Source organism: Dermacentor silvarum, chromosome 9 (assembly GCF_013339745.2).
Source record: "Dermacentor silvarum isolate Dsil-2018 chromosome 9, BIME_Dsil_1.4, whole genome shotgun sequence".
Classification (NCBI taxonomy): Eukaryota; Metazoa; Arthropoda; class Arachnida; order Ixodida; family Ixodidae; genus Dermacentor; species Dermacentor silvarum.
This window is the reverse complement of record NC_051162.1, coordinates 64,865,023-64,885,009: the sequence shown is the minus strand read 5'-3', so window position 1 is coordinate 64,885,009 and position 19,987 is coordinate 64,865,023. Positions and strand designations below refer to the sequence as shown.

Sequence of the window (19,987 nt, the reverse complement as noted above, 5' to 3'; positions counted from 1 at the left end):
GGCCTCGTGTCGCAGAAAATCCGGCGTCGGCGTTGGTGTCGGCGTCGGCTGAGATATTCGCCATTGATCCTCACTCCTAAGCCTTCCCAGTCTAAGAGCTTGATTACTTCTAAGCATGCAGTGAATAGCATTGGATACATTGTGTCTCCTTGCCCTTTCTTGTTAGATAGCTTTCTATTATTCTTGTGGAGAACCAAGGTAGCTGTGGAATCCTTGAAGATATTTGCCAAGATATCCACGTATGCCTCCTGTACTCCTTGATTACGCAATGCCTCTATGACTGCTGGTATCACTCTGAATCAAATCCATTTTCATAACCAATGAAAGCCCATATAGAGAGGTCGATTGTACTCCGCAGATTTCTCGATTACCTGTTTGATGACACGGATATGATCCATTGCAGAATATCCATTCCTGAAGCCAGCCTCTTCTCTTGGTTGGCTGAAGTCAAGTGTTGTCCTGACTCTATTGGAAATTATCTTGGTGAATGTCTTATACAATACTGAAAGTAAGCTAATCGGTCTATAATTCTTCAATTCTTTAACGTCTCCCTTCTTATGGATTAGCATAATGTTGGCATTCTTCCATCTATCTGGTACACTTGAAGTCGTGAGGCATTGCAATAAAGGGCCGCAAGTTTTTCAAGCATAATATCTCTTACATATTTGATTAAATCGGCTGTTATTCTTTCTTCTATAGCTGTTTTTCCCCTGTTAATGTCTTGCAAGGCCCTTCTAAATTCTTCGCTAGTTATTGAAGGAGTCTCTGTATCCTGTTCATCACTACTTCGAATGAAAGTAGCTTGGCTGCTCTGGTAACAACAGGTCAATATAAATTCTTCCGCTACTTTCACTATGTCATCGAAAGTACCGATATTACTCTGGTTATCTTTCAGTGCACACATCTTGTCTTGTCCTATGCCAAGTTTAATTCTCACTGATTTCATGCTGCGTCCATATTTTACTGCTTCCTCTATCTTTTCCACGTTGTAATTTCTAATATCCCTCACATTATTATTGTTCATCAGTTTTGACAGTTCAGAGAATTCTATCTGATTTCAAGAGTTTTACTCTTTCATGTTTTATCGTTTCTTATTAGGTCATTTGCTGCTTGGGAGAGCTTACCTACGGGATGCCATGGTGCCTTACCTCACACTTGAATTGCTGCTTCTGAGATCAGCCTAGTGACGGTTTCATTCATTACCTCTGTGTTGTCTTGATCTTCCTGTTCTAAAGTTGCATATTTGTTTGTGAGCACCAGCCTGAATTGGTCTGCTTTTACCCTTACTGCGTCTAGGTTGGCCTGCTTCTTCTTGACTAATTTTATTCTTTATCTCTTCAGATTGATAGAAATCCAAGACCTCACTAACCTATGGTCACTGCACTTTACCCTACCTAACACGTCTACATCCAGCACTATGCTGGGGATTAGCGGAGAGTATGAAATCTCTTTCATTCCTTGTTTCTCCATTAGGGCTTTTCCAGGTCCACTTCCTGTTGCTGCGCTTCCTGAAGAAGGTATTCATTATTCGGAGCCTATTCCTTTCCGCGAACTCTACTAACATCTCTCCTCTTGCATTCCTAGGATCGATGCCGTAGTTGCCAATTGCTTGCTCGCCAGCCTGCGTTTTGCCCACTTTTCCATTGAAATCGCCCATGACTATAGTATACGGAGTTTGCACCCTTCTCATTGCTAATTCAAGATGTTCATCAAACTGTTCTATTTCTTCATCTTCGTGACTGGAGGTTAGGGCGTAGGCTTCTGCTACCTTCATTCTGTACCTCCTATTCAGCTTTATGACGATGGCTACTACGCTCTCATTATAGCTGTAGAATTGATCAATGTTACCCGTTATCTACTTATGGACTAGAAATCCTACACCGAATTCTCTCTTGTCTGGAAGACATCTGTATCAGGGGATGTGGCGGTTAGTCAGCACTGTATAAGCCTCACCAGTTCTAACCTCAGTAAGGCCAATAATCTCCTAGGCAATGCCTGATAATTCTTCAAATAGTCCTGCTAAGCTAGCCTCACTCGAGAGGGTGCGCGTGTTGAACGTTTCCAAGTTCAGTTTCCATTGGCGGCCTGTCCGGACCCAGAGATTCTTAGCACCCTCTTCCGCGTCGCAGGTCTGACCGCCGCCTTGGTCAAGTGCTCAATAGCCGCTGGGAACTGAGGGCCTAGGGTTAATTGTAGGTGGCATGGGGGAGGTAGTGGGCGAATACTGCTCGAGGAAGACAAATTTCTGTTATGTTGAGGGAGTGCGGGTGTTTTACGAGTGTTTACGAACGACACGAAAATTTTCCCGTTGCCTTGCGAGACCTGTGAAAGCAACCGCCATCACATCTAACGAAAATGGGGCGGAGGCGGAGGGTAGGGCACGGGAATTTATGACTAATGTTCTCACAAAGAAAAATGTGCTACTATTTCTCTGTCTGGTCAAAAAAAATTTACCAGTGCCTCTAAGGGCTATGTGAGAGCAAGGTCAAAAACGTGCCTGTCAGGCGCCGCTATTGTCTTAAAGTGTGTGAGTTAATAATTGCGAGTTGAAATTCTTATTGGAAATGCTCGTCAGAAATGGCGTTGTTTGAAATTGGATTGTAATTCTGTAAGGTCGCACGCGTCTGATGTTTTATTATATTTTTTTACAGATTGTCCCGCCTGAGGAACCGACTGAGGACGATCCCGAAGACAAAGAATACACACTGCAGACCACAGAGGCGACAGCACAAGAAAATACCGACGAGATGGAGACGTGCATTTGGTGTCCGGAGCTCCGTCCTTCAGAAGCACCTATTGAGCCTCTGCAGAAGAGTATTGGTGGGAGCATTAATTCTCGAAGCTTGGTCGAGACTAGGCCTGAAACGGCACCTCGGTCCATGCGGCAGTGGGTGAAGGGGAGAAGCGACTTGATTCTACTAAACACAACGGTGAGTATAATACTGTACGCACTTTTGAGGGATGACAACTTCCTATAGAAATGCAGCCAATGTTATGTAACGGAAGCATGCTTCTTACTACGCACCTGCACGAATTCCAGGAACGTCAATGTCTGTGGGCCATGTAGCGTGGCACAAAACGTACACCCTTTGGGGCTTATCTTATCTGACAACAATCATCGTCATCTGCCCTGCTTGCGTTTCTTTTCTAGAAAAATCTGCGCTCGCTACTTTCTTGTTGAAAATGCGTGTCACGCTGATAACACGCATGCCGTTCATGACCTGGAAGTACCGGGCCCGCAGCGTTAAACGGAAACGCAAGCAAGGCAGACGACTATTATTGTTGTAGGACAAGATAAGCATCAACCGGTGCACACGTAAATTTTAGCAATGTGGCGATTATTTTTCGGTAATTTTTATTATTAAAGACAGAATACTGGCTGGATTATTGATTTCCGCTTGTCTTCGTTTCTTCGTGTCGCGTTTTGGGTGTGCATGTTTGTTTTTTGTTCTTGGAAACAAAGAAACAAGGACGCTGTGGCAGGATCACAGTTCACGTATCAGACGCAATGAAATACAGCCGTGTGGCTTATGACTTCCTGGCGATGAATGTGGCAGATATTGCATGTAAACCCCCTCAAGAAACAAGACAGGGAACCCTTCAATTGCTTTCAAGAGGCCGTAATTACCAATACACGTACTCAGCGCGGAAGTGGTTGATGAGACTAAGTATTCAGCAGCAAACCTACGTGTTTCATATGAACACTATATGTTCGAATTCATCCAGCGCAAATAAGTACTGCGTTTTGTTTGCTTTCGTATTACTCACATCTATGCATATATATATAATAACAGCTAGACAATGGCGAGGGTCACGTAATTATGAATTTCAATTGCAGATTCGGAGTGCTTCTAGACGGAATATTGCCGAATGTTCCCCACAACAGTGAGAGTTTGGGGGCGCAGATCGATTATTACAATCCGCGCTCTAGAGTGGTTATCCAACCGAGATTACCCTACACTGCTTTAAAAACAGCTCTTCTGAAATTTGCTGAAATTATGGGAAGTCTGCATGACGTTGTGTGCTTCAGTGGTCATTCACTGGTATCGTTCAAATAACGAACGGCATTGACTAAATAGTAGCACACATCCAGGGGCGATTACATGGGCCGTAATTTTATAGCCATGCCTTATGACTTATTCTAGACTAGTGTTATCATCCACCGCGCACGGCCGGCTGATCCCGTTGATAACGCGAGCGGAACATCGCTCTGACCCCTGACAAAGCGCGACAAGCGCGAAAAGGCAATAATACCGGAAAGGCATCGCTACAAAATAGCGGCCACATTCTGTTCCAGCGATAGAATATTAAAACTTCGCAGCATTGCCTTATCCTTAAAGTGAATAGCTTTTCTTGTTTACACAGCTAGGTAGAGAAACTGAGAGCGAGGGTAATGCCGTGGGCAAGAGGAGCCCGCGCTTCAGCGCTGGAGGTTGGACAGGGAGAAGCCACTCTCTTCGTGCTTTTATACGAGAGCTGTCGAACCACGTTGCTGGGTGGTTCGACAGCTTTGAGCCGCATGTGCAGTCGTGTGAGAGCTTTGTGGTGTCCAAAGGTTTAGATTCTGTAACGTGATTGGTGCTGTGTGGCATTTATTCGTCGTTTGAGCCACCGTATCTGTGCTGACGGCTGCTGGTCGCGTTGGTCGCCAAAGTGCTTCGAGCGGCCAGTCGCGCGGTAAAATGTGTAATGGCAGGCTTTTTTGACGCTCGGAAAAACACTTTTATGTACCACCTATTGAGCAGCGGGAAGCTGTACCGGGATTTTTGCATGTTGCACTACAATTTTCTCATGTGCACTAGATAATTAAGACAGTACTTCTCGAGTTAGATGATTATTTGCAATTATCTAATTAAATCTCAGTGAAAAAAATTTTCTGGCGGGCACTCCACGGCACTGGAAACAGTATGCGCTAGGTGTTCTTCGAGTTACGCAATTTCTCTTTTTTTACATCTTGGTGCATGATAGTTGGGACACCCTGTATAGTACACAACAAAGTACGCTTTGACAGTATCCGCGTAGGTGGATGTCCAGTGAAGCAGTAGAAAACCTTCACTAGAACTGCTGAGGAAAACCGTCACAATTGCGGCAAACGCCGCCCTCTAGGAGCGGTGAAGCGAAGCGCTGCATCATGGCATTAAGCGCGCCGACAGTGGGTGCTTCGGTAGTCTAAGCGCAGCGGAGGCTTGACTGCGGTGTAGCCTGGCGTAGGCAGTGTACGCCTTCTGCTGAGGTGACGACGCAGTTTCCGCACATGGTTTGTCCTTCGCGTCCGATTAGCCTATGGCACCTCCTCACCAACGGAGTGTAGCTTAAACATGCATCAGCAGTGCTTACACGTCGCCTACTGCTTCGCATGCGATGATACCAACTAAGAATACGGCAAGTAGGCTTCATTCACTGCAACACTGAACGTGGGAAAGCACGCGCGCTTTAACGGAGAGCGAACGCACGGCTGAGAGCACACGCGACGTCTTCCGTGGCTAGAAAGGCCCGGGATGGGGAGGGGGCGTGGCTGGGAAGGAAGGAGGGGAAGTGACGTTTAGCTGCGGCACCAAATGCCTATCTTGTGACCGGGCCGCGGTGTAAGATATATACTCTATATGTGAGGACACTGGCGAGGGGCGATCCAGATAATCTAGAAATGGCGCGCGTCCGTCGGCCCGGTGACGGCAGCGGATACATATCGGCGGGAAGACGCAACTTGCGTCTTGCGAGGGCAAGAGCTTGCGAGGGCAAGGAACGCTCGGATACCACAAGCAGCCATAGAACAGCATCTGCAAGCGGCGTCGCGTCACCGTATCTGCTTCGACAAGGTGATGCCCTCTCCCCCACGCTGTCCCCTCACCACGGTCACCTACTGGGCCTCTTCGATTATCAGTCCCTGACAGTCCCAGACTGCTTGGGACTGCTGTGCCGCATTCGATTTTTCTTGGACAGCTTCCGAAGCTCCGCCCACTAGTCCGAGTGTTGTCAGAAGCGCGTTCGTTTTTTCACGGACCGGAAGTTCCGAACTGCCCGCGGACTGTTGGAGCTGTCAGCAGATGTTTGCTCGGACAAGCGCAAGTAGTTGGCAAAAAAAATTAAATTATAGGGTTTTACGTGCCAAAACCAGTTCTGATTAAGAGGCACGCCGTAGGGGGGGACTCCGGAAATTTGGACCACCTGGGGTTCTTTAACGTGCACCAAGTACACGGGTGTTTTCGCATTTCGCCCCCATCGAAATGCGGCCGCCTTGGCCCGGATTCGATCCCGCGACCTCGTGCTCAGCAGCGCAACACCATAGCCACTGAGCAACCACGGCGGGTAAAGTTGTTAGCAGACGACGGCTGTCTTAAAAAGATGCGCGCGGTGTTTGGGGCCATGTTGTGAAAGATTCCGTGTGCTTCTGCGTACTTTGCGCGCTCCAGACGGCAACTACTGTGCATTCAGTTATCGCTTCTGTTACATCGGTGCTTTGTGTGCCATCATGCAAGTTTTTTACGAGCCGTCTAATTGCTGTAGCTTTAGTCTTCGTGTTTTTTTAAGAAAGAAGCACAGCGATCAGGCGCACATGCTTGCTTTTCTTAATGTGTTTCACGAAATCTGTCAAGCTCATTGCAGCTAAATTTTGCTTTTCAGGTAAGTGAAACTAGCGTACGTGCAAGGAATCATATATTGCATGTGGCTATTTCATGCCGGTATCTGGGGTGGTATACAATAGGAGCTTCGCGTGTTGCTGTTGACGTATATGTTGATCCCTTCTGCTACCAAGTTCGAACGTTTGATTTTTGACGTGCAGGATTAGTAGACGGTGTACACGCGCTCTGTCACGCGTCGGGCCTTTAATTAGCAGACGGTCTCGCGAGATTTGAGGATGTAGGCGGGTGCTTTCTGCATGAACAGCGACGTGGCACGACCATGATTTCGGAGTCTCTCCACAGCAATTTTAGGGCCAATAAATATATTTCACCACCACCACGATTTTGCTTACGTCTGTGTGGGAATTCTACTTAAATTTCTCAGGCAATGAGCTGGCTAGCGCGACGTAATAAACTGAGCTTTGCGAAAACGTTCTGCGCGCTAAGGCTACGATTACACTGTGCTAGCTTCATGGTTGTGTCGGCAACGTACGCCTCTGAGACTGCACCATTGCGGAGGCCACGCTAATAAAAACGCTGTGTAGGGGGCTATCTACGAGTAGCAAAGAGCAGACGACGGCAGCCAGGAGAGTGACTTGCGGTCGCGGTGCATCGACCGAAATCGCGGACAGTCCCCGACAGCTGGATCACGGGACTGTGACGCGCTCTTCTGTCAGGGCTAGTCAGACCGGAAGGCGCGGACGGTTTGCGGACAGTCCGGATGTTTATGCGGACGGTTTGCGGACAGTCCAGGATCGCATAATCGAAGAGGCCCACTGTCGCGCGGCACTCAATCATTTCGGATTTCCCGCGAAACACCAGTTGCTATACCAACGGGAGATTAAACCGATGAAAGCCTTTTTTGTCTTGAAGTTGCGTCATATCGCCGATAGGTATTCGCTGAAGTCATTGGGCCGATCGGCGCGCAACGCTGCTACTTTATCTGGTCGATCGCGTCTCGCAAGCAAGCAGAGAAATGTCCGAACCTAAAGAGTATATATCTTACACAGTGGATTGGGCGCAAGAGGAACTGGAGTGGAAAGGCAGCGTGGGAGGGAGGGCGTGCGGCTTCTGCTCTGCGAGCAACTTGTACTATGCGCGGCTGCGGGCTGTCACGCGCACAGTATCTCGAAAGCGATTTGCACACAGCTCTTACCTTTGTTTGCGCTGTGCTTTCGGCGCTCAGTTTCCGTTGAAGCAATATACCGCACGAATCTTCGCTCTCTGCAGCCGCGCTTGCTCACGCCAGCGTTTTCACACTGGTTGTCTGCGGTGTCATCGAGTGTGATCTATTCATGTTTGCTTGTGCGCACTGACATCAGGCTTGTTAATTTATTTAGTAAGCAAACGTGCGCCAGTTTATGCATACGATAAAACTACTATCCTCGCTCCGTATAGCTATCTACTAATTTGCTATCGCAATTGATGATTCGCCTTTCGGGCGAAACTGCGTTTCTTTTTTTTTTCTGGTTCTCTAAACGTATCAACAAGAGTGTGCTTTATGCTGATTTGACACTTACCTGTAGCTACGTGTTTCGCTTGTTCGGAACTACTAGCATCTAATTTACTTATAGTATAAATTTTTCCCCATTCGTTGTAAATGTCTGTGCTTTGCCTGTGCTTTTAATGCGATAGCGTTGAGGGCCCCGTGTCGTAGGAAATCCGGTGTCGGCGCCAAGCATCGGCGTCTGGCGGAAATAATCATGCCGAACCATATTATCCCGGACTGCATCATCCCGAATTACCCCACCACACAGGCCCTCCACGTGGCGCAAGGCGTTAGTTAACAAAAATTGATTTTCTCACAGTAGAATCCGTCAGAAAAATCGTAAACTACGACTTAACGAGACCCACTGGCCAGATAGCGTCGGATTGTACTTCGAATGTACGAGAAAAAAGCCCCATAAGCAGCCAGGCATCTTTGAATGCTATCGTGTTCCACTCGTAAAGGCGAAGCTTAACGTTCCTCACATTCTAATAGTGTTTCTCTGTACTTTGCTTCTAGGCAACATTGAGGGGAATGTTGAGAACCGACCCTTTCTAAATTTCCGACAAGCGCGCGCCTCGGGGAACAGTAAAAAATTTATAAAATAATGCAATGGTCCTAGGGCCTTCGCGTTTTCATATAAGACGGCTTAAATGGCTCCTGTAAAGATGTCTTCCCAGCAATGCATTTGTGCTAAAAGTAAAGCCGACTATAAGGGCATCAGTGTAAAATTGGTCTTTGTAAGCTGGCTTTTAAACGTTGTGTGTTTCAGTGAAGCCTACTCCTAAAGAAAAATGTGATGCGAATGGAGCCCGATAACGATATCGCGTTCCACTCTTAAAGGTGAAGCTTAGGCATCCTCCAAGTTTTATAACTATTTGCAACTATTAGTGCACTTTGTAATACTCATGTAATATTATCGCAAGGGTCATCCAGGGGTAAATAAAGCATTATATACATTTTTCTCGTTTCAGTTCACAGAGTGGAAGAAAAAGTGAGTGCACCAGAACTATCTAGTACTACTTGCGAAATATTTATTACCGGTAACGCTAGCGATACACAACTTCCGGGTGTACCATTACCCTACTTGCATAGTGAGTCACTGGCCTCAACTCCCAAAGACAAATTCTCCTACGGATCAGCCTTTTTTAGCGCAGTATTTTTTGAAAAAAAATTGTATTGCAAGTATGGAAGCACTACGCCTTCACGGCAGGGGATTCATGAATCCAGAATCGCCCATTGAGAAACAAGCTACGATGCCACAAACAGAATTATTGTATTTCAGCCAGTGACGGTTCAAAAACAGGCTACCTGTCACGGTGGCTCAGTCAGCTAAGGCGTTGCGCTGCTGAGCACGAGATAGCGGGCCCAAATCACGGATACGGCGGCCGTATTTCGATGAAGGCAAAATGCAAAAACGCCCGTGTGCTTGGTTTGTAGTGCACGTTAAAGAACCCCAGGTATTAAAATTATTCCAGAGCCCTCCACTACGGCGTGCCTCATAATCAGAACAGGTTTTGGCACGTAAAACTCTAGATAGAAGAAAAACGGGGTCAGGAGTGCTACGGCACACTGGGAACAACAATGCCCTACGCGGTTTAACAACGCCGAAACACTGTCCGCGATGCGATCAATGATTTGCCATTGTATGTGTGCACCGGAAGCACTAGCAAAGTCTACTTTTGACGTGCAAGCGGCTTTCCCGACTCGACATTCTACCATGCCACATTCACTGCCGTATCCTGATTCATCGAGATCCGCTTCCTGCACTTCGAATCCACACTTCATGCACTCCCGTATCATATTTCTCCCCTTGCTATTGCAACTCCGTTACAACATATGAAAACGTTATTGTTGCCCAATTCTCTAGCTAGGATTGAACACTGGTTGAGTATAAAAGCAAAGCTTTCTTTAGGAACCTTCCCGCAACTTCCTGAGAGGGGCGCTGCCTGGATTCTGCTGCCTTGAGGAATATACTTGGTGTCTCAGTTAACTTGGACCAGGATAAAAAAAAAGACCAAGCGCACTAGAGAAATCGTACCGACTGCATATTAGCGACAGTCGTCTGCACTTACAGCCAGTATTCTTTTCATAAGGAGGAGCAGGAACAAACTTTTATTTAAACCAGCAGTTTTTTCATAAGGAAGTATTATTTAATAATTGCTTTTATTTAGTGAGCTTGGGAGAGCTTGAGTAGCGGCACACGCGAGCGCGCCTCTATTTCATATTTCGCGTACTTCGGGGGCTGTTTTTTTTCTTAGAAAGAACAACCAGGCACAATTCAGCACGAAATAAATGCTTGATTCGGAGGTTTTTTGAAGTGCCCTACAACTTTGTAATGTACATGTTTGCGATTCAAGCAATAATTTAGAAGTTCACTAATTAAAAGCAATTAACGAATTAATTAATCGTGATGAAAAAAATACTGGCTGTAAGAACACGCGACCGTCGGTACTATGCTATCGGTACGATGGTCTTTTTTTAAATCGTGGTCCAAGTTAACTGGGAGATCCGGTATATTGACACAATGATGTGGTGCTTTCACACATGGAGGAAAGCGCGCGCAAGGGCTGGCGCCATGAAAGATAACGAAGCGCATAAGCTGCACGTTCTTCTGGTCTGCCATTAAAGAGAGCTTGTTTTAGATACGAAGGATTTCTTGACGAACTTTTGCTACTTAGACCGTATATATCTATATATCGGTCTATCTATCTATCTATCTATTTATCTATCTAGCCCCCTACGTCTTTGTGCTCTCATGGTCGTTTCGTTTACTTGGTATGACTATGTACTGAAATTGGCATACTATGACAAGATATATGGCGAACATAAATGACATGCCATGACATGAATTTCATGAAATGCGTGTCATGTAGGTTATGACAATGGCTCATCTATTAACACTCAAAAACCACTGAAATGGGTTCGGACGTGGGTACTAAGTGAAGGAAACACTAAAGGATGCTGGTAGAAATCTTAGTCATGAGCATGACTCAGCGAAAATGACAATGATTGAGCGAAAAAACTGGCAGATCCCACGCCTGGTGGGAATCTTTGTTATGCGAAGCAGTGTGCGGGGCGCCTACCAAGTTAACAAAATGACCATGAGAGCACCAAGACGTAGGTGGCTCTTTCATGACCTACATGACACGCATGTCATGACATTGATGTCATGAGTCCTCAGGAGTCCCTTAAGCTACACTTAAGAGACCTTAAGGCGAAAGCCTTAGTCATGCTCATGACTATGAATTCGACCATCAACCTTTAGCCTTTTCCTTCACTTAGTGCCACATCCGAACCCATTCCATTCGTTTTTTAGTTTTAAACTTTTTCGCTGAGTCATTCTCATTTTGGCTGAGTCCTGGTCATGACTATGACTTCTACCATCATTCTTCAGTGTTTCCTTCACTTAGTACCCACGTCAGAGCCCACTTCAGTGGCTTTTGAGTGTTTATCTTTTTTGCTGAGTCATTGTCATTTATGCTGAGTCATGCTCATGACTATGACTTCTACAGCATCCTTTAGTGTTTCCTTGACTTAGAATCCACGTCTGAACCGATTTAGGTGGATTCTGAGTTTTAATCTTCTTTGCTGGGTCATTGTCATGACCTACATGACACGCATGTCATGACATGCGTTTGTTGGGTACGTTGGTACTAAGTGAGGGAAACACTAAAATCAATGGTCATGCATATATGTCATGACCAATCACTTATGTTCGTCATACACTGCTGTCATACTATGCCAATTTAGGTACTTACCAAGCTAACGAAACGACCATGAGAGCACAAAGATGTAGGCAGTTAGGTCAATAGCTAGAGACTGTCCAAGTAGCAAATTTTCGCCGAGAAATGTGTCACATTAAAAAAATTAACATTCAAAAGCCACTGAAATGGGTTCTAACGTGAGTACAAATTGAGAGAGAGAGAGAGAGAGAGAGAGAATAAACATCTTTAATGTATAAATGCAGCTTTGGAGAGGCGTCCTCATTCCAGGATGCCTTGAGCTCGGGCCACGTCCTGGGCCCTCGCAATCAGCCGTTGCTGATCTTCGAGGTCGGAGCTGGCCAAGGCTCTCTCCCAAAGCTCGTTGGTGTGGTAGGGGTTCGGAGGATTGAGTGGTGCCTCTCTGCAGCCCCCGACTATGTGCCTCAGGGACCGGGCTCTGCGCAGAAGCGGCATTGCGGAGAGAATTGTGTAGGGGCTATGAGGTGGTTTCTGGTTGGGTGGGGAAATGTGTTAACCTGTAGAGCTCGGAGGAAACGCTCCTGCTCTCTAGGTAGTGACTTGTGTGGGGGTGCATATGTTCTGCGGGTTAGCTTGTAGTGTTGTGTGATGTCTTGGTATGAGACTAGAGGGTGCATATGCTCCGCTTCAGATTCCTCGGCGTCGGCTCGTTGGGTCAAATCTCGAGCCACGTGGTTGGCGACCTCGTTGCCAGGAATGCCGTGATGAGCTGGCGCCCAGATGATTATGACTGATCTGGTTGGCGGCTTTTGATTAATTATCTTGAGCGTAGTGGCATGAATTCTTCCGCTAGCGAAGTTGCGGCACGCCTGTTGGGAGTCGGTAACTATGACTTCAACCTGTGTTTGGGCGAGCGCGAGGGCTATGGCCGCTTCTTCGGCTTGGAGGGGATTGTATCCGGTGAGCGAAATGCTGCTCCGATGTTTTTTGTTGACGATTACGGTGGCTGTTGTGGCTGCGCGTCTGGGGTAAGACCCCACATTCGTGTAGGCTGTAGAGGGCACAGTCCCGTATCGCTTGTGTATGGCCCGAGCCCGGGCCTCCCTTCGCTGTGCGTGGTGCACTGGGTGCATGTTGCGAGGTAGAGGAGGTACGGTGATGTTGCTCCGGATGGCATGGGGTAAGCTAACAGTCTGAGGCGGCGGATGGCTGAGAGGAGCAGATAGCCCCAGGCGTAACAGGATGGACCTCCCCGCTTCCGTAACAGCCAACCTTGTTCGCTGGCTGGATAAATGTGCCTCGATCAGCTCCTCGGCCGTGTTGTGCACGCCTAGTCGTAGTAGGCGTTCTGTGGACGTACTGATCGGCAGGCCCATCGCCTGCTTATATGCCTTTCTGATCATTGTGTTGATTTTTGTGAATTCCGTTGCGTTCAGTAGTGCGTATGGAATAACGTAAGTTATTCGAGACACGACGAAGGCTTGGACAAGCCGAAGCGTGTCCGCCTCCCCCATGCCTCTTCTCTTGGTTGTTATTCGCCGGATCATGTGGGTAACTTGGGCTGTAGTATTCTTAAGCTTGTTAATTAATATTGTGTTGGTGCGATCCGACTGGAAAACCATTCCCAATATCTTTACGCTCTGAGACGGAATGATGGTGTGTCCCTCCAGTTGTATTTTGATAGTGGGCGAGTCGGATGCATGCTTCTTTCGCGGTGAGACCAGGAGTAGCTCTGACTTTTGGGGGGCGCAGTTGAGGCCGCAAGACTTAGCAAGAAGCACTAAGGGATGATGGTAGAAATGATAGTCATTGAGCATGGCTCAGCAAAAATGACAATGATGTAGCGGAAAAAGATTAACACTCGAAAGCCACTTAAACTGCTTCTGACATGGGTGCTAAGCGAAGGAATCACTAAAGGATGACGGTTGAAGTCATAGTCATGAGCATGACTCAGCAAAAATGACATTCACTCACTTAAAACAGAAGAATACTAAAGAATCACTGAAATGGGTTCGAACGTGGGCACGAAGTGAAGGAAACACTAAAGAGATTGTGCTAGAAGTCATAGTCATGACCATGACTCGGCATAAATGACAATGACTCAGCGAAAAAAGACTAACACTCAAAAGCCACCTAAATAGGTTCTGACGTGGGTACAAGTGAAGGAATCACTAAAGGATGATGGTAGAAATCATACTGATCAAAAATGACAATGACTCCGCGAAAAATTAACACTCGAAAACCACTGAAATAGGTTCCGACGTAGGTACTAAGTGAAGGAAACACTAAAGGATGGTGGTAGTAGTCATAGTCATGACCATGACAAAGCAAACATGACAATGACTCAGCGAAAAAAGATTAACACTCAAAAACCACTGAAATGTGATCGGACGTCGGTACTAAGTGAAGGAAACACTAAAGGGTAGTGGTAGAAGTCATAGTCATGAGCTTGACTCGGTCATGCTCATATTATGACCAGGACTATAGTCATGACCGACTAGTCACAGTCATGACCGTGACTGAACAAAAATGACAATGACTCAGCGAAAAAAGATTAACACTCAAAAACCACTCAAATGGGTTCGGACGTTGGTACTAAGTGAAGGAAACACTAAAGGATGGTGGTAGAAGTCATAGTATTAAGCATGACTCAGCAAAAACGTCAATGACTCAGGAAAAATACATTAACACTCAAAACCCACTTGCTAAAGGATGATGGTCGAAGTTATAGTCATGAGTATGACTCAGCAAAAATTACAATGACTCATCGAAAAAAGAATACTCAAATACCACTGAAATGGGTTCGAACGGGGGGGAGGGGGGTTCTAAGGGATGGAGACATAAAGCACTGATTGGGGTAGAAGCCATAGTCATGACCACGGCTCACCAAAAATGAGAATGACTTAGCAAAAAAAGTTTATCACTGAGAGACCACTGTAATGGGTTCGGGCGTGGGCACAAAGTGAAGGAAACACTCAGTGAAGATGGTATAAATCATAGTCATGAGCATGGCTCAACAAAAATCACAATGACTCAACGAAAAAAGATTAACACATAAAAGCCACTTAAATGGTTTATGACGTGGGTACTAAGTGAATGAATCCCTAAACGATGATGGTAGTAAGACATAGTGATGACCATGACTGAGCGAAAATGACAATGACCCAGCAAAAGAAGACTAGACGGGGCAAGTTGAGACAGCGTCTATGTTGGCGATGAAGCTCGCCTCCCTCGCGACACTTCAAATATTTCTATCTTTGCTATTACTGAACTAATTCTAGAAATTCTTGCGGTAGAACACTCCTTAGAGGGCACGTAACAACTTCCAGCGTATAACCAACATATGCTCTGCGGCCTGGTGAGGGGCCTTTTAATGCCTTTGTGGACGTGGCATAGTTTCCCCGTCTCGGTAATGTTGCTAACACGGCGGCAAAGGGTGATGATGGCAAGGACAGGCGACACGCACTGACTCCGTGAGAGTCTCAGCGCGACAGGAGAGATTTTTTTCAAAGCTGTGCCCTGACGGCCTATTGCTTTGTCTAATCGGTCACGAGCCTTGCATAAATGAAAGTTTGTCAGCTCTACTTCGTGAGTGTCAAACCAGACGCGCGCTGTCCCACTCAGAGAGAAGGCGATATTGGCGGGCGTCCCTGTTGGGCTCCACCGATTGTTCGTTGCGGCACGCTCGTAATACCCAAGCCATTCATAGACGTCGACGCTGTTAGTGGCGCTGAAGGAGCCAAGGTCGCGGGGTTGGATCGAGATCATCGGCTGGGGTGGGGTAGTGGGGGGTGCCGGTGTTGCGGTTCAAACAAGCTCTCTGTCTGTTGACATGGTGCAACTAGCCAGGACTTGGCCGAAGTGGAATTCCGTCTTGCGTGGAAGCCATTTCATCTGCCAAAATACCATGGGTACAGATTTAAAGGAAAATGTGTTTACAAGCTTTCGGCATCTAGCTGCAATAAGCTAAGGAAGCGGAAAGAGAACTTTAAAGCAAAACGTTTTTTTAGAAACCCCGCTGCGCCTCTCTTGGTGATCTTGGCTGCCGCCTGCTGCTGCTGCGGCTGCTGCCTGTGCGTTCTCGCCGAATCACTCTCAATCGTTTGCAAGACGGCGGCGCCATCTACGAGCAACGGCTCAGAGTACTTCACCCGCAGCAGTGGAAGGTATATTAGGGAAGCCGGCCTGCTCGTGCGGGTCATTGGCTGCTGGGGCAGAGGGCGAGGAGGCCTCGATGAGACGGGAGAGAGGGCACCGTAGGAGATCTCCTCACGGTGCCCATGCCTTCCGCCACCTGGCAACAGCGTTGATGGTCGCATCTGCGGCTCTAAGGGGAGTCGGGTACCCCAAACAAATGGCGCAGCAAACTAGCTTGCCTATTGCAACCGCTATAATGCCGGTTGCGTTCAATGGTGCATTGTATTGCAGAGCTCCTCGCTGGGGGCATCCTTGAGCCAAATCAGAAGGTGCGCCTGGACACTGCTTTCTAAGGTTCGCTGTATGTCGATTTCAACAGGGCACGTTGGATCTGCTGCATTTCTTGACAATCGTTGCTCTCTTCCCCATGATGGCCAACGTCGTCTTTGTCCTATTGCTCGCAGTATCATTACAATATTCTTACTTGTGGCCTGTGCATAGCAACCAACAAGCTATGTTGTACGAGCTCGGTTGAAGGCGTCACATCGTATTACTGAGAAAACGAACTCTGCTTCCTGCTTTAGTCAACTATATTTAAAACAATGTTATTTAAGCTTAACAAGTCTTCAGGAGATGCACTGAAATTGATATGGTTAAAGCTATGCTTACAGTGCCAATAAAATCCCAACAAAATTAGCTTAATAAATCATGTCCGTAGGTCACCGTAATGTCCACTGAATAATGCAAGCCTTTTTGCATGGTAGTGATAATATTGATAACGATGTCGTCTTGTCAAAGTCAAAGTTTTAAACCGAAACCTTCCTTGCTTCTGTCTTCGACATTGCACTGCTGCAGCTGCTTTGGTGAACAACTCAAACACAGGAAGCCAATCCCATCTTTGCTATCCTTATTTGTGATTCCAGCTTTCTCGTGTGTCATCTGTCAGATTCCTGCTTTTTCTCTATCAGATCTTTCCGTCGTCGTCATTCAGTCATAGTGATTCTAGTCACATCATCTCATTGTGGTTATGACTTTGTCATGACACCAACGTCGTCATTGCAGTGTCGTCATCCCTCCCGTCAAGACAGAGCCTTCATCCTAGCCATTGTCGTCGTAGCACTGTCATCCTTGCTGGTTTCTCGATATTGCTTTGTTCAATTTACAGGTACCGAATATAGAGCAAACAAAGAATATCGCAATATGTACGCGAATACACGCAAATCCAGGTGACCTGCAGGTGAAGCTTATGACCATAAGGTCGGGCATGAGCTCCAACACCAACACGCCACCACCATCATGTCGTCGTGTTTGTTCTCTTTGTCGCCATCCCTGTGTTACGCCGTCCTTCGTCCTTCCACCTTCGTAATTTAATTGCCGTCGTTATACAAGCATCGCCATACCATTGCCAGCATGCCGACTTCACGATGCCATTGTAATCATTTGAGTATCACTATCCCATCACCGTCATGTTGTCGTAGCCATCGCAGCTCTGATCTCAGTCATGCCATCGTCGTCATATATTTCGTATCGTTCTACCAGGACATCTCGTCGTGTTACGGCGTGGTCTTCAAGCTGTCAGTGCCATACCATTGCCGTCACTGAAGTTTCATGCCATGTTAATCATGCCGCCGTCGTCACCTCGTCGCCATCATGCTGTTGGCCTCGTGCAATTTGTTTTTTTGGGGTCATGGTCCCGCCATTCTGGTCTTTCTATTGTCCTAATTTTGACGTTGTGACTCAAATGTCTTCAGGCCAGGATCGTCATGCCATCGTCGTCAGTGAGTCGTCATCATCGCGTTCTCGCCGGGCGGTGCACTTGATGGTGCCGTCGTGTGTTGTTGGTGCGTGATCGAATGCCACAAATTTAAGTTGGGCATTACAGTTTCCGCTGAAATTGTGTGCAACTGTGCTGTGTGGTCTCTACTTCCCAATAGTCTCTATGCAAGCCCAGTATTCTTGAGAAAGACCGATGAAAGCTACTCTTCTGCCTGTTGCCAGTGTGCATGATACCTGGCAATTTTTGTGCGCATACCTGTCATCAACATTCCTCCCTCGTCAAGCTTCACACATCACCTTCTTTCAGGACTTATCGCTGCATACACATCTACATTGTACGTCCCCTGATTTAGAGATTATATTTCCGCCTAGCTTCTGCAGTGGATGAACATAAAAATGCATGAAAATAATTTTGTCATGATTCTGGTATGCAAACATATACATTGGAGGAGATGAAAGCAGACAATGTGTTATGCATTGCTGTCACTTTTAAAGTATTTTAAGTTCCTCTTCATTATAGCTTTGCTTCGCGTTGATGTCAACGTGAGCTTTGGATCTGCGAAAATTTTCTACTGGGAGGAACTTCTGATTTGTACTGGCAGATTAGGACACAGTAGTGATGTAGTAGTACAAGTTTAATGTGCTGAACATTGCATCATATTCTGAATGCCACAATGTAGCATTTCCTACGACGACACAGTGAACATGATGAGGAGAAAGCTTTAAGAGGAAGCATGAAGATTTAATGCTATCAACAGTTTCGTGCTCTACAATGAGGTCATTATAAAATTATTTGCGTTGAAGCAACATTAAGATTTATAGTACTTGTTGATTGATGTTAAGGCAGCCTTACTGAAAATGGTATGCATGGAGAAGGTGGAATGTTGGAAGCGTAAAAATCACAATTCTATTATTCGTATTCGTTGCTCAACAGATCGAGATCGGAAATTAGTAATAATCGCAATGTTGTTTACTACTTCTTTCTTCGTGCCATAAAGCCAATGCTACAATGAAGCCGAAAGACTCCAGTACTGTACCAACAATAACTCTTACGGCTAGTCATGTATTATCTTTGGGACTACGAAAATTGGGCGCTGAAATGTACGTGGTAAATGCGATACAAGGGCGCGCATTAAATGGGCGTCTGGCTTCGCTTGCAGTTGTAGTTCAAGTCTTCACAGAATATGATGAGCGAACTTTGCAAGGCAAGGGTGGGCAATAAAAAAAACACCAGGCATATCAAATCGAATAAAACCTAGAACACAGCATCAACATTAAGTTTTACAATAAAACAAGGTGGGAATTCTAAAGTATCGCTATATTCACAGTTCTGCCCACTTCAAGAAGTCATAAATAGAGGAGAACTTGAATAAGCATGATCACTGCTTCAAATAGAAGCACTATTCTACTCTAAAGGTATCACCAAAATATTCGTGTTTTGTGTACAGTACCCTAGCTCGTAGGCGGCGATACCTCATACACATTTTGCATGTTCTGATTCTGGATATAAATTATTCTGAATATGACATTCTAAATTTGACACAAAATATGACATTCTAAAATGTTTTCTGTTTCAGGAAACATCAGCTTGCTTTGAGAGTGGTTGTTAGAGATGGAAGGTACATCCTCCGGCTAAATGAGCACAGTGAGAGCTCAATCTTTTTCTAACGCTTTGTATTATTTGCGTTGGGTTTTTACAATTTTTTATGCCTAGTACACAAACATAATAAATTAATACAAGACGCAGTATAAACTCTAACAAACTACTTACTCAAGTGTTGGTTCCAAATAGAGGCGCAGACAACTTGCAAAAGACTGCCAATTAAATTGGTATAACCTGCTAACACTGCTTCTGGCGTGCTTTTCACGCGATTAGCTTTTTTATCGAGCATATTGTTACTTCACGCTTGTGCATAAACGCGACAATAGTACTTTGAGTGCGAAGAATACGGGATGGTGGAGTGGCGACGCACAAGCGCTGAGTAACGGTCGGCTTTGCTCCTTGATACCTTTGTATACAGTGCATAGTATTTGTTTTGTTTTACGTACGCGTAATACCCGTATCAGTTTGATGTAGGTTGCGGAGTAACAGGCACCCGAGCAAAGAGTCATACAGTGGTCATGGCTTCGGTGTTTCCTCGATGACCGACGAGTTTCTGAGCGTAGCATCCGTGGGAACGTGAAGGATTGTCCTTTCGCACCCTCGTGACCCGAGACACTCTGCGGTACGGATGAAGTTGGCGTGAATATTTCTCGAACTACTTCGACAGTGTGAGTCACCA

General features: G+C 46.1%; 1 protein-coding gene across 1 annotated transcript in view; it reads left to right on the top strand.

Moving 5' to 3' along the window:
• Window positions 1–19,411, top strand: part of LOC125940006 (uncharacterized) — a 54,123-nt gene extending 34,712 nt beyond the window's left edge. Inside the window, exons 3-5 of the mRNA XM_049655666.1 lie at window positions 2,652–2,930; window positions 9,081–9,100; window positions 19,283–19,411. Coding sequence (XP_049511623.1) covers window positions 2,652–2,930; window positions 9,081–9,100; window positions 19,283–19,373 — 390 coding nt within the window. The 3' untranslated portion in view covers window positions 19,374–19,411. The remainder of the gene's footprint in view (window positions 1–2,651; window positions 2,931–9,080; window positions 9,101–19,282) is intronic.
• The last annotated feature ends 576 nt before the right edge of the window (window positions 19,412–19,987 follow it).